We start from the raw sequence: 15,405 nt of genomic DNA on the forward strand, positions 1-15,405 counted from the left end.
AGGTCCTGACTACAGAAGTTATGGTCCCAGGCACTGGTTATTGCTGCATCTTAATCTCAGGAGTGAGGAATCGCCATCTCAGATCCTGGTGTCATTACTCTGGAAGAGTTGAAATTTCTATCTGCTCATTTCTGATTCCACACCTACAACTCCTGGGTCCTGCTTCATGAGTTTCAGTGCATTTTGTATTTTCGAGTTCACCAAAACGTCTATGCTGCTTTGGGGGCACAGCTGTGCTTTAGAATTTTCTCCACTTTTTCCTACTATTTTTCTATTCAAAACTTCAAAAATATACATATCCAGGTACTCCACAGACTAGCTGTTGAAAGTAAAACATTATGTGAATAAGCAAAAGCAGAGTTTTTTGGGGGGGGGGGACAACATGAAGCTCCATGCCATGTCCGACTCATCAGTAATACATCCTAAGAGGACAGCAGAGTTCTGATGAATAAAACAAGATCTGTGTATCCTTCTGGATTAATAGTAAAGAGTGGTGTTCAGCCTTGTGCTGACTTTTATCCATTTCTATGAATTTCATGAGACCTAAGGGAGAATGGCATCAGGTCTGTTTGAAAATGGCACGCGAATGTATAAGATAGATCCCACAAATCACCTTAAGACCCAGTCAGTTTAATATAAAATGTTTTTAATTGTTTTTGAAAACATTTAAAAAACAATTTTTGAGCACTTTCAATAAAAAAAGAGAACTGAAATGCTACTGCAATATTTAACTACTGTAGTTTCAGCAGGTACAACAGACAACAAAACACTGGGGAAATCTGACTTTTTGCACTAAATGAAAACATGAAACAGGGCTTGTTTTTTTGTCATTTATGGTGTAGTAAAGCACATTATAGTACAAGACTATTATATGAACCTCAGATGCACTGCACAAAAAAAAAAAACCCTTTCCTTCTTTTCAGTTCAAAAGTCAGTGCTTATTGCAATTATATGCAAAATTATTTACTTCATGAAGTCTTATCATGATAAACAGTATGAAAAATGTTTTAAACATGAAAACAATGAAAATAATTTGAGAAAAGAACATATTCAACAGTAACTAAGCAGAATTAGTAAACATAAAAAAGTAAATAACTTGTGAATAACTATGCTTGCCTGGTTAACACTGAACCAGTTTTAATACAGCCAAGAAAAAAAAAGTGGTTACAGGAATACCTAGTACTGTACAAGATAAGTCAATAACACTCATGCACATTTTGTGATCATGTATTAACATGGTGAAGCAAACTAAACTTAATTCTTCCTGCTGTAATATTCTCATGTAAGAGAATAAGAAATAGAAATATCTCATTGAGATCAATGCACATTGCTACATAAGACAATTTTATCTGTCACTTTGATGACATTTTGTCTTTTCATAATGAAACACATTTAAAAAGTTTAATCTGTGGACTGTATTGGTTGCATTTATCCTAAGAGATGTGCCTACCACAGGTTCAACAAATTTAGTGCAATATATGAACCCCAGAAAGTTTGCTGGACGAATTCAACCAAATTTAAAGTGTTTGCTGCAATACTGTACAGAGGGTTAAAAATCCTCCAGTCTTTTATATTTTTATAAAAAAAGATTTCCATTATTTTTATATTAGTAGGAAGCTAATAATGTAAACAAGGGATTAGAATGGCCTCAAAATCTCCTTTTCAGAGTATCTCATATAGAAAGGCTCCCATCATTTGTTAAGAGAAATCACACAGTTTCCTTTGGGTATTGCATACTTTGGTGTGCAGTAGTGCTGTGTCTCAATGTACAGTGAAGAAGTAACTAGCATCAAGAAAAAATATCTAACAGATCATTAAATCAAGATAACAGCAAACACACACAAATGCCAATAACTAAGACATACCAATATATAAACCTCTGAGCCAACCCTAGCACCGTTTATTTATCAAAATATGTTAATACCCTACCTTGCAAATTTATTGAACAATGAAACCTTATTAAATTAAACCCTTCATCACATTTGTTAAATATTCATTGATTGTAGTCTTCTGATTGGCTTACTAATTAAGGTAAAGGAAAGCTTAGCTAGCTAGGTTCAAGGTAGCATAGCAATGGTTTAATGTTAGCTTTAAAAACTTAATGGCAATTTTTAAATCTATTTGAAAGTAACCCTAACTTCACTCAAATGGAGCTGTCAACTAGTGAGCAGATTTGTGTCAACAAGAAATTCATAAATAATTATTCATAAAACAAAATGGGAGCCATACAGAGAAACATTTTAAAACACATCCTGAGTGCTTCTTTTGCAATTGTGGTTATCACAATAAATAAATTAAGCATGTAATAAAATGCTCCTCTTCTTCAAGTACTATTGATATCCCCTTTGTTTTATCAGTGACATAAAGATTTGTGGCTTCAGACCTCAGGTGGTGAAATGTTTTTTGTTTTTTTATGTTATCTCCCTGCAGTTTATTTGTTTTTCAAAGGGATCCCATGATCAACTTGTATTACTATATTCAGAAGCGAAGGAGTCAGTCACTAAATTGAGGACTTAGGAGTATTATAATTAAAAACTTCAAATTAAATTAAATAGAATTTTAATATCTGCATTTAGCCACTGTGATGAAACTAAGAAAATGCTTTTATTTTCCTTCTAAATTCTCCTAACTCAACTACCAAATAATAAAACAAAGTATTTTTCTAACACGCTTGTACTTATTCTATTAAATTATAATATTTGGAGTTATTCACTTGTCTGTGTGTGTGAACACACATACACACATATCTCTGTGTGTTTGCTGGCTCCATATTAAAAAATAAATTTTAAAATAAGACTAATGCAAGGTCACAAATAGAAATGGCTACTAGTTTTTCCTTTAAAAAATTTTAGTGCAGCTTTTGCTTTCCTTAAATTAATATTTAATTTCCCATTATTTTCTCCTATTTAAGCCCTTCAAAATGCAGGTGCAAATGGTACTGAAGTCCCAGAAAGTCCTACAGAGATTTTTTTTTCATTCTACAGTAGCTCTATGCTTCAAGCCTAAATACCGATAATAACCTGAATATTATCCCTGCTTCAAGGAAGACCTTCTTGTCTACAGTTTACCTTAGCTATGATTTCATATCTAAAAGATAATGCCAACAACAAAAAATAGCCTAGACCTAAAATCAATGGTTTCCTCTACATTCTGTGCAGATCAACTGATGAATTAAAACGAACTTATACAAAATAAAGATGGAGACTGCTCTTGTAAAAGCTGGTTAGTCAATTGTTTACTAGCAAACAATGTGATTAAATGGGGGAACATTACAAAATTTAAAACCTAATACTTGCTCTTCTACAGCCTACTGTCTTCAGAAACTTGTTAAGAACTGAGGCGAGTCTAACCATTTCCTACTGAAGAAGAAACCACTTCTGCAGCAAACTCTTTTAAAATGTCACAATTAATAGTTAAGTGTTTCTGCTGCGGGAGGCACTTCCATTAAGACAAATACAATACATATGTCTTTAGATACAGTGTGCTACATATTATAAAACACTATTTAACCCAACATTTCAACAGTAGGATGGTCCTTGCTTTCTATCCACTCAAAACCTGATGAAGTCATAGAGCTCATGGATTCACTGCAAATTTGTTGAAATAATGGGTCATTCTTTAATTCTTCCAGTGTAGCTTCATCATCTTGTCCCTGCTGACGACCTGGATCAAACAGTAGGTTTGGGTCTAAAGTGTTCAAATCATTGATGCTGCCTGAGAGCTCAGAAGACAACCTGATATCACTAGAGAAATCAGACGCAGTATTAGTGAGATCAGATGCTACCTGACCTACCAGCTGCTGGTTGGTTTGCAAGCCGTCTCCACTCAACAGGTCTTTAACAGTGCTATTGAAATCTAATTGTTGCTCTCCGATTTCTGATTGTGCTTGATTATCTCCAGGAGAAAAACTGATCTGATCGGTGCTATTACTTTTAGTGAGGTAAGATGGTGTTTGGAATTCATAAACAGAAGTGCTGGAATCGATCATATTCTGTGGATTGGCACTAGGAAAAACAGTGGAAGTTTCCAAAATCTGAGTGAGATTCATCCGGGCTGTGTAATTGGAGGGCAGGTTGTTCATGCCCAAACCTCTCACTGCATCGTCATTGTCAGAATCAAGTTTACTCAACAAAACGTTGGTTATTTTTTTACTGTTTGTTTGCTTCTGAAGGGCATTCGGGAAGGCTGTCTGCATCATGACTGTCAATGGAACTGACTGACTTCTTTGAGCTATGTTGTTGGCACATGCATCTGTGTGAACATTTGTGAAAACATGAACTTCTGGGGTTACCGGACTTCCAAAGGGGGTCACATTAGATCGGGGGATATTAGATACTGGATACAGGGTGCTTCCACTAAGATTACGTTGGCGATGAACAGCAGGGCTCACACTCCGGCATCTGAAGTTGCTGCTGGCAGATGAGTTAGTTCCTTTATTATCAAGAGGAGCAGGAACTGCAAAACCCTCCTGTTTGTTGGTGTTATTTACAGTGGCACCTTGATGCTGCACAGGAGAGACAGGAGTCAAACGACCGAAATGAGTGTCATGATGTCTGGATTGAGACTGGTAAGACTGTCCAGGCACAGCAAAAGCATGAGGTTTCCTGAAACGGTCTTCCACTAGTTCCTGATAGCTTGGGAGAATGCCATGGCCAGAAACCGATGAATTACTAACCCCACTATACCCATTATTCATCCATTCAAGCTTGGTTTTGTCAGGGTGTGTGGCCATGGGTCTTTGCATCGGTTTCACAGGACTACTTGAGATAATGCTGGCATCATGGTACGCCATACTGGAGCTTATTGGGGTAAACGCAAATGGATTTCTGCATTCAACAGGGCTGGGAGGGACACTACTGCTGCAGTTAGAATGTGGAGTACCGATGGGTGTGTGTCGGCTACTTCCTAAAGCACTATCCACAGGTGTGGTCTGGGCTAGCCTGGAGCAAGGGCTCTCCCGTGACAGACTCTGAGAGCCAGCAATCATTTCCGATGTTGGGGTTGGGGTGGGGGTCGGGGTCGGGGTTGGGGTAGGAGTGGGTGTGGGTGTGTGGACTGGAGTGCCATTGCTATGGATTGGATGATAGAAGTGGGTACTGGAGGCATGAGAGGACATTGGAGCTCCTGGGGTTACAGACTGACTCTGAAGGCTCATTCCCAAACAGTTCCCGTAAGAATGAGAATTGTTCATTGATATTTGCTGCTCCATAAGCACCAGCTCTTCCACAATACTATCTTGTGTAAGCTCATCATCAAAAGGAAAGTAGCTTTCATTTGTTTGGGAAACAGAAGGCTCAAACTCTTTCAGTTCAGACTGTAGAGGTAACTGATCTGAAGACTGTGCTTGTATTGGATTCAAAGAAGATTCTTGTATCTGGCTATGCAGCTGCTGGGTATATGTGTCCTGTGGCATTCCTTCTAATTCCCAAACAGATTTCTCTAAGTCATTGATATCAGAGTGCTCAGGAATTGTCATAACACTGATATCTTGCTGTTGTTCACAGCCGGCAGATATAAACTCAGAATCCTTACGGACCTGTTGCCATTCATTTGAATTAAAGCTGCCATCTGGTTTTGAATCACTGTCCAAAAGAAAGACATTCCCTTCAAGTTTTACTTTTATATCTGGAGATGATGATGGTGCTTGCTGTTCTGAAGCTGAATCACCGGCAATGAGAGCAGAAGAATTCAAGGGTCGATTTGTCACTATGTGTGAGTCGACGTTTATTGATACCTTGCTAGGAATCTGAGCACCGGCTGTTGAACTTTCTATTTTCCCTGAATGTGGAACCTTTTGGTCCTTCTCAACACTGTCTGGTTTCTGACCTTCTATGATAACTGCAGAAAGCTGTTCCACAATTGGTTTCTTTATGGGAGGCACCTGGGACTCTTGCAATGCAGAAGACAGTCGCTTTCTTGGACTTTTAGTGCATAATTTAGGGTCTTTATTTATTGAGTCACCATTATCTGGTGAGCTGGTGCTGGTGTAAGTTAAGTTCTGAGTGGCAGCTGAGAGGGTGACAGTGCTTGGATTATTGCCTGTTGAAGTGTCTGGCAGAGTTTCAGTACAGCGACTTTTACATTTGGTCCTCTGGTCACAGACCTTAGTTGCTTTTACTTCAAGTACACCTTCATTTGAAGGTTTTTGCACTACTCCATCCGTATTACTTTTCTGTCCCAGAACGGCACCAGCTGCTGTTTTGGGAGCTTTAGTCCCCTCAGAGTTCTCTTGGCACTGTCCAGGATGCTCATCTGATGGTGTTTCAGGTTCCATTTTGACTTCCACGGCAGACGCTCCCCCGCTGCTGCTGGTCCTGGACCCGGGCGACTGAAGCGAAACAACAGAACCATTCTTGATCTGTGGAATGGTCCTTGATTCTTCTGTTGTTCCTGTAGCACTGTTTACTGAGGCAGAATGTTTAAGAGGGGCACTACTGTTGCTGGGCGTGAGGGATATTGCTGTCATTTTCACCACATTTAGAGAACTCATGTGTGAAGTGGGTACAACAGCAGTTTTGATGGGACTGCTAGTAAAGAGGACAGTAGTTGGGGAGCGAATGGTGAGTGCACTGGTGTTGGCTGGTTTGGGTAAGATCTGAGGGTAGCGGTGCCGGGCAGAACGATCCCCACCAGGACTGGCTGGAACGTTCTGAGGAGTCTTTGGTGCCTGTTTCACAGACTGCATGTGCTGAGTGACCACTTGTACATTGAGGGGAAGAACTTTGCCATCAGAAGAACTCATTGGACTTGGTGAAGTTACCAACTGCCTGGTTCTCTGGACCTGTTAGAAGGTAGAAAACAAAAAAGTTTTAACATGTCTAGGATATAAACAGTAATTCACATATTTGTACAGCATTAAGGCATTTAATAAATGTAATGTTAAAAAGAAAAAAAAACACTTCCTCTGTTAGACAAGAGTTCTGTATCTATTTATCTATCTAGATATCTATAGGTATCTCTATATATGTTAGATCCAGTTCTATACAGACACAAATATAAAAACTGCAACACAGTGCAATATAGTTATAAAATATAATAATACATAAGAAAAACATCAAGCTGCCTTTCAAATAAACCAGATTAAAAACTTTACATTTGTGATTAATGCTTGCCAAAATCATCAGTTTTAAGGTTATAGGAAGAGAAGATAAAATCTTGAAAAAATATGCAACTATAAAGGTATCTACCTCCGGGCCAAGAAAGTGACTCACTCAAGGGGGGGCTGTCTTAATGTCATTGCACATTAGTAATTAAACCACTGTGGATACAGTCTCAGATAAAACTACTTCCCAAGTTTGCTCTACAATGAACAGCACACAAGTGTGGTTACCACATATGCAATGTTTTATTGACATGATGATTATGATGATAAGAAAAACAAAGATAAAAAGATCTCCTTAATGATATCATCAATAATAACATAAAAAAACCACCTTGCTTTAGCATGATGCCCTCTCATTTTAAAAGCCCCTTCATCATAACCCCAGCTGTGTGAGACAGGAAAGGAGACTATAACCTCTGTTTGGAAATAAGGAAACAGATTCAGAACAGCTAAGGGACTTGTCTAAGGTCCTGTGTCCAGCAAGTCACAGCAATACATCTATATTAAAGTGTTATCAATCTGCATTACAACTCTGCTCCATCTGAATGTTAAAAAGAAGAAAAGTTTAAACCAAAAAATGTTTGCACTTGATCATCTTTGCTTAGCTAGGGATGACAATTCTAAAAATGACTCATCTCTTACCTAAAGCTCTGACTGGTTATGTGTGCATACTGTGCACGTCTCAAATCTTTTTATTTTCACTTGTGTTCATTTTATAGCTTGCTTTGTAATCAACATCATATATTGTGAAAAAAACAACTGACAGGGCGCCTGGGTGACTCAGTCAGTTAGGCGTTGGACTCTTGATTTCAGCTCAGGTCATGATCTCAGGGCAGTGGGATCGAGCCCCGGGTCAGGCTCTATACTGAGTGGGAAGTCTGCTTGAGATTCTCTCTCTTTCAGTCTGCCCCTCCCCCTGTTCATACTTGTGCACGTGGCTCTCTCTCTTTCTCAAATAAATAAAATCTTTAAAAGACCACTGACGGAAGCTGAATCTATCTGTACTCACAAAATCAGTCTGTAACTGAATCTATTCCTGTACTTGCCTCCTCCTCATGGGCCACTTTTGATTAAACAAATGATCTCCCACCATCCCAGTGAGGTCTAACACTATTTAATAATGATATTACCGGAATGGGACTAGGGACAGCTGCCACAACGATACCAATAGGCTGAGGAGAAAGGATTGCAGGATTTCCATTAGAAAGATTAGTCACTCCATTGGTGGTAGCGCCTTCTGGTTTTTTGCCTGAGGATTCTCCTGGCAGAGGGGACTGTAGTTTCTGTTCTTGCTGCTTCTTCTGAATTTTCCGTTGCAACTGCTGTTTAGCATCAATAGGAGAAGGCAAAGTCTTCACTTGAGGCTGAAAAGAATTACTCTCAGCTGTAGGTATAAAAGCAGACGGCTGAGCAATTCCTTTAATTCCTGAAAATAAACAGAAAAGAAAGCTAAAATAAATACTCTGTTGTATGGAAGGCAGTCATGACTCAATTTCTTTGACTATATAGCCATCTACCGGCTATATAAATCCAAATCAGCATCCAAAATCAGCAAATTTTAACTCACAGTCTCTTTATAAAGCCTAAGTATTAGACTTCCAGTTTAAAAACATTTGTCAATATGGTTTTAAGTGCCACATTAAAATATGGTTCAACTCAGAGGATATTTCAGTTAAATCAGCAATAACAGATGAAGATTTTGAAAAGAGTAGTAGCTATGTTCTAAATATGCAGAAGTTAAGATAAATAAATACCAGGGGAGCAAGTTTCACATCTTATCAGATGTCAGAAATTTTCTTCCCCAATTCTCTAATTAGAAATGCATGCATTTTCGTGACTTAAATATTCAGCTTACATGGGGCATTCAATAAATAGCTGCTGAAATCATTCACATTTAGAAAAAAAGCATATAGGGAAAATAAGTGTTTTAATTCTACCAATTCACAAGGAGGTACTATTTTAACTGTTACTATACCATTATTCCAGTATGACACAGGAGTAGTTAAGAAGAGCTTCTGCATAAAACTAAGGTTAAGGTATTTTGAAACAGTGTCACTGAGAAAACTTTTCAAAGTAGTAGTAAAGAGCAACACTGAGAAAAAAAGGAATGATAAACTAAGCAAGAGATACATTTTAAGTTAAGAACAAGTGATGATAAAATACAATTAATTTTTTGAAAAGGTCATTTCACATTTAGGGTATATCATTACGATCATCACAAAGTAAGCTGTGGCTAGTAAAACAGTGGAGAGAAAAGGGGAGGACGACACCATCCTTCTGGTACACCTTTCCCCGGCCCACTTTTTGCTTTTCATCTTGTGAGGTGGGACAGGAGGGAGAGAAAGAAGTGACTTAAGCTCTTTCCCACATACTCACTCCTCATCTTTTGACCCTCTTTTGATCACCTAAGTACCATTTGTTCTCTTCGAATCCACCTCAAATTGTACTGCTCCCTCTTGGCCCCCAGCCTAGGCTCTGGCTTCTTAGCACCTGCACCCAAAAGCCTCTGCCAATGGCTCAAAGCTCAGCTGTCTCCCTCCTGCCAGAGTTTCTGGACAGGAATGATTTCCAAGCAGCTGACTTACAAAAGGACATTTGTAACACAACCTGTTCTTAATATGGAGACTATATTTATAAAAAACCAAATTCACCTTCAAAGAATGAAGATTAATCACCAAAGGCATTAAAAAAATATATGGCAGTGGTTGGGAACAAAATTTTATGAGTCTAAAAACGTTTTGAGTAATGATGTAATTGCTAAACTACTGAATACTTTCACAAAGTGAAACATGTTTACATATGAAATTTTTAATATTTTTGTTTAAAAACACCCTTCTTTACACTTATGCTTTAAAAATTCATTCATCCCATCATTCATCACTTCTTTTAGTCAAAACTTTGTGAACAATGAGGAAAATTCTTGATGGAGATGTTTCTTTTCCCATCATCTCTCCTAAGTCCTCAGTTTGTTCAAGTACTAATTTGGGTGTCAGTAGGGGTAAGAGAAAGAGAACACAAGAAGCTGAAGCGCCCTATCTTTTAAAATGCTATTTCACCAGAAGATAAGAAGACAGCATGATGTAATGCAGTTAACCTGGGCTTTTGAGACCAACAAACTGGAATTCGAATCCTGGTCCCACTGCTTATCTGGCCATGCACAAATTACTTAACTTCCCTATGCCTATTTGCTGATCTGTAAAATGGGATTTAATATCACCTGTCTCAGAAGACTACTGGGGGAAGAAATGAGGTAACATATGAAAAGTTACCTAGCTAGATAAGGCTACCCAAGTGCTCTCCTGTTCATGTGTAAGTTTGAGCAGATTTAAGTCACACAGTTTACAATCTAGTCAAAACCATGAAAAAATTATGGTCAGAGATTATTTTGCTGAATCAAGTCCTCAAATGACAGTAAGTTGAAAGGACAGAACACTTATATAACCCCCCCGCCACAAAATACGTAAAGCTTCTGATAAATATAAACTGAAAGAAAAAAATTGTTAAAATTATTAAGATTTTTAAAAAGTGAAGTTATTTAAGAAACTATAATTCTGGTTGGGAGAAATCTATTATGATTTTAAATTATTTATATTTAATAATCAGAAGACTCATCTTTGGAAAACAAGTTTCAATTAATATATTTTCACAGAAATTATAATTTCCTAGAGTAATAATAAAACTGACTTATTCTTCCTTAGGTTTATAAGGTATTACCGAAATGAGATATTTAAAAATTTAAATATTTAAAAATTTAAAAATATTTAAAAATTTAAATTTAAAAATTGCAACAGAACAGGTACTTCACACAGCTACTAATTTAGGAGGGAATTGTTTATTCCAGAACTGTCAATTCCTAAAACTATCAAATGAAAAAAATCCCTATTGGAACAGAAATATTCATCTGAATGTGTATTTTTTAAAAAATCACTCTTACTATTTTAGAAAAATGCTTCATATAGTTTGCTTTTTGACACTAAGGCACCTCTCACACTATCCAAAGATCATTTTATTTGTATTAGTTTCTAACAGGAAGACAGCACATCATTTTAAAATTTTAATCTTATCTAATATTTATTAATTTAGACACACGTATATTTAAAAGTATATATATACACATTTCTGAAATTTTAAAATAGCAATGGAAAAATTAATGAAATATCAACTGGTATATTGTAGAAGTTTCATGTTTTAGCAGAGCAATATACTATAGAAAAATTATAGCTTTAAGCTTTATAATGAAATAACTATAACTATTAATATTTTTGTTAGCTCAACAAACCATCAGAACTTAGAGTTAAGTGAAGTGAGGGTAAACCCACACAAATACTAAAAAGACAAGGAAGTTCTCTGGTGAAACTCTTCTTTTGCTCCCAACTCTAAAATGCAGTAACACCTCTGTTCTTTTTAGCGTTAGCTTGTTAGTGGTCATTTTGTACCTGGTGGTGCTGCTGCCATTACCGTTAGAGCTGCCATCGACTTGGTACCTATATAATGACTTTTTACAAGGAAGCGGGCTAATTCCAAGACTGTGTCAAACGGCTGGCTCAACACTTTCTGGGCCCATTCACATACAAGACGGCAAGCAGAAGAGATAACTTCCTCATCAATATTTTGAAGCTGCCCAGAAGGTTCAGTTCCTTCCAACTAAACAAAGGAAAAAAGAAGTTAACTTATAAAAGTTCAGAGCAATTAAACTAAAGCACATCGAAGACATGTATTCTTAATTAGAAGATGTAATCTAGATCTGTCGGGTCCAAGTTGTATAAAATGCCCTGTTGGCAGGCATAGAAAAGCTATGCAAATACGAGGCCTATGCCTACACCACCCACCAGGGCACAGCCGCCAGCAGCACTGGGACTGGAACACTGAAATGCTCATTAAATATATATGAAGGTTAAGGGATCTTATGAATCTTTCTAAAAGCCTTTTCTGACATCAATAAAACAAACTTTGCCACTAGCTGTATTTTCTCTTCTTAGTACTTCTGGCCACCTCAAGTCTTTTGTACACCTAGGTGGTATTAGATAAGTAAATCAAAAAGGGGGAAAAAGATATTCGTACTATATTACCCCACAACTTAATTCTTCCTCTTGACAATATATATTTTGTCAATATACATCATGGATATATTTCAAAACCAGTTTAGACCTATGTTCCTCCTAATTTTGTGAGCCATGTTGACTTAAGTCAGATATGTTAAACATTTTCAGCCAGTGTTAAATTTTTTGTCTCATTTATTTTGTAAAAGGCATAGTTCCTGGCCCCTGGTTTTACCCAAATGAGACTATGCAGCATTTCAATTAAATTAGAATTAAAGTATAATTCTACTTATTAAAAAGAAAAGGCAGAATTCTTACCCCATCTCCAGTTTTGTGAAAATCAAGATTGGGCAGTGTTGGCATATGAACAAAGGCTTTTTTCCTTAGTCCACTATAGCAATATGTAATAAACAGTTAAGGTCTAAAGCATTCTAAATGAAATAAACTGGCTTATATATAATTAGCATTTGAGAAGTAACCATATATGAAGTAAGTATAAAGTCAACACGAGATAACATCTACTTTCAGAATTCTTCAGTAAGAGAAACCTCAGTATTATAAATTCAGGATATTTTCACTCTTTTGAAACGAACAGTCTTTGTAGAATGGTTATTCTCTTAAATGAAACAAAAATGATTCTCATCTGTTATAAATTTTATGAATAAATGTTCCTAATAGATTGTGCCAACCACCAGTAACAAACAGGTCAGAAGGAAAAGAATATCCAGATGGAAACCTGGCACAGCACAGGGAAACTTTAGCCCAGGGCACTGGGACAAAAACAACTCTTAAGAGTGTCACAAGGGCTTTAACCTTTTCAGTTCTTTTTCCACTGAAACATGCAGGATTATCGCCTGTAACATGCCAAAGACCCATCAAGACAGTTTTGCTTGCACTCAGAAAATAAGGATGGGTCATGCATCAAGTGAGCAGAAAGCACCTGGAGCTGTTCTAGAAAAGCAGTGTCCCCTTCTTTCCCCTCTTCTCTCATCTCCACAGAAATGGGTTTCCGTGCTTTGAAAAAGGCCAAGAGCTAAGTAAAAAGAAATAATATTTTTCTAATACAGAGACCCTCTATTTTACAATCTTCTGCCAAGAGTCGGGAGGACTTTAATAAATTCTTCATTTTCATCTCCTTCTGTTTGCTTATGCTAAGTATGTCTCTGTCACAAGAGGGATCTTTCCTATGCTCTGGCTTTAATTTTAATACAGGCTTTAAATGGTTGGCTGAAAAAATACTTAAAAGAGAATATAATCTTCTAGGACAAGCTCCACAGGAATTTTTCCTGAATGGTGTATATTTTGCCAAGAAGATCCTGATGTTTCTAAATTACAGGAAGAAGATAGCTAACCTCTTTTTTCACTTTTATTGGTATGATTTACAGTAGCTGCACCGTGACCTATCTCAATTAATTCTTATTGTTAGAGAAAAGAAGACCAGACCATGAAGAACACACATTACAGTGACAGAATATGTAACATCTATCATAATCCTAAAACCACTATTTTTTATTTCTCTTGCAGTTTGATATGTAGCCAGGAAAACAATGTCTGCAATTATTCTACTAAGAACTTTGAGTCGTTTATATTTGTTGACTTAAATTTACCTCTAAATATAGTTGCTAGTTGACCTACAACAGCAGATGTTCTAAGTGATTACTAAAGCGATTACTAAAGACCATTCTGGTAAAGGATATTTAGATTTGCCTCTTGTGCCCAGACGACGTGCCTTCATGTTTGGAAAGACATTTTTCATGATCTTTCCAAAGTCAGCAGCACTTAATGGATGGTAACCAAGATTGTCACAATAGCTCCTGAAAAAGAAGGAGGGACCAATTTAGAGCAACAGAACTCAGAGTTACATAGGACAGTGCTATTTCAATATAATTTGACCACTTTAACAAAATTTAAAACCACATCTTCAAGTCACTCACCACAAATTTCACTGGCCATAACTTTTTGGAGACTAACTCAGGTTTAGTTAGCTTGTTTCATCCTCAGGGTACACAGTACTCCTGCTTTCAAAAGCATCCCAAAAACTCACTGTAAGAGATAACCCCAGTACAAAGTCGTCCAATTACAATCCAACCCTACACTCTTGAGTATGTCCAGCTTGACCAGCAGGGCTCTACATTTCCAGAGAAGTATCAAATTCATATACTGAGATAATTTCCAGTGTACACATTATCTAAGTCAGAAAAATGAAACAAAACTATATGGTTTAAAATGTAAACATATTGCTTAAAAGGGACCTTAGGGATCATCTATACCAACACTCTCATTTTACTGATAAGGGGGAAAAAGTGAAGGCACAGAGAAAGATTCTGAAGGCCCAGTGTTCTTTCTTCACCCCCACCATTGCTATTATTGCCAGGAAAAAGTATTTTGTAAAGCAGTAACTTCAAGTGGGAAAAGGGAAAAAAGCCAAGTCTTAACTACCACTGGAATCAGGTGTTCTGTTTTTCTCTGCATCTGCCAGTCATAGGTAATAAGCCAATCCCTCCTCTGCCAGTTCAGCAGCAGGCCAAGGCCACATCTTGTCCTGGCTACCAAAGTCTTTGAGAGAACCACTGTCTGAGCAACACCAAAGAGGAAGTCAGAGGAACTCCCTGGGAAGCCAGTGCTATTTCCCTACCTCACCTCTTTTTCAGCACTGACCAGAGCAGCTTCTTGGTAATATCATGAAGTGGAGAGCCAAAAAGAGATTTAGGAAGAAGGAACAGAGGAAAACAACTGGAAGGCCTGTGAACAGGGTATAATGGTAACTGGGACTTTAGTTCTTATAGACTGCTGACTATACCAGCTGTTGCTAGTATATGAAACATTATATATACTTATATGTATATTTATATTATCTTGTATTATATATGTAATAAAATATATATAAGTATATACTTATATAGTACATTTCTGAAGTGACCTAAATTTAAGTCAAATTGGATGAGACTTAGGAAGAGGTAGGGCTCTGGGAAGCCTTAACAGAGATACTAGGGGCAGGTTTTGGAGACAATGGTATTATTCTTGACTGTGCCCCTCCAATACCCACACCAAATTCCACATACCCCTGGTGCAGGTGTGGGGAGAAAGGAGCTGCCCAGCAAACACATTCCCAACAATGTTGAAGAGGAGGGAGAAAGGAAAGGAGCAAACATGTACTGAGAATTCCCTTTACAGGAAGTATTAGATTAAATATGTTATTTTTAACTTGAGACTAAATGTAATACTCCGAGTGGTTCAGGGGTCAAGGTTTAAGGTACAAAGTGA

General features: G+C 37.3%; 1 protein-coding gene across 4 annotated transcripts in view; it reads right to left on the reverse strand.

Annotated features, from left to right (window-relative positions):
- Window positions 1-625: 625 nt before the first annotated feature.
- The window catches only part of RFX7 (regulatory factor X7), a 141,024-nt gene continuing 126,244 nt past the window's right edge, over window positions 626-15,405 (reverse strand). For all 4 annotated transcript variants that reach the window (XM_046008551.1, XM_046008552.1, XM_046008553.1 and 1 more), the window contains 5 exons: window positions 13,839-13,955; window positions 12,460-12,544; window positions 11,539-11,746; window positions 8,233-8,528; window positions 626-6,781 (listed from right to left, as the gene is read on the reverse strand). In XM_046008551.1, the coding sequence (XP_045864507.1) occupies window positions 3,506-6,781; window positions 8,233-8,528; window positions 11,539-11,746; window positions 12,460-12,544; window positions 13,839-13,955 (3,982 nt within the window). In that variant the 3' untranslated portion in view covers window positions 626-3,505. The remainder of the gene's footprint in view (window positions 6,782-8,232; window positions 8,529-11,538; window positions 11,747-12,459; window positions 12,545-13,838; window positions 13,956-15,405) is intronic.

Source organism: Meles meles, chromosome 6 (assembly GCF_922984935.1).
Source record: "Meles meles chromosome 6, mMelMel3.1 paternal haplotype, whole genome shotgun sequence".
Classification (NCBI taxonomy): domain Eukaryota; kingdom Metazoa; phylum Chordata; class Mammalia; order Carnivora; family Mustelidae; genus Meles; species Meles meles.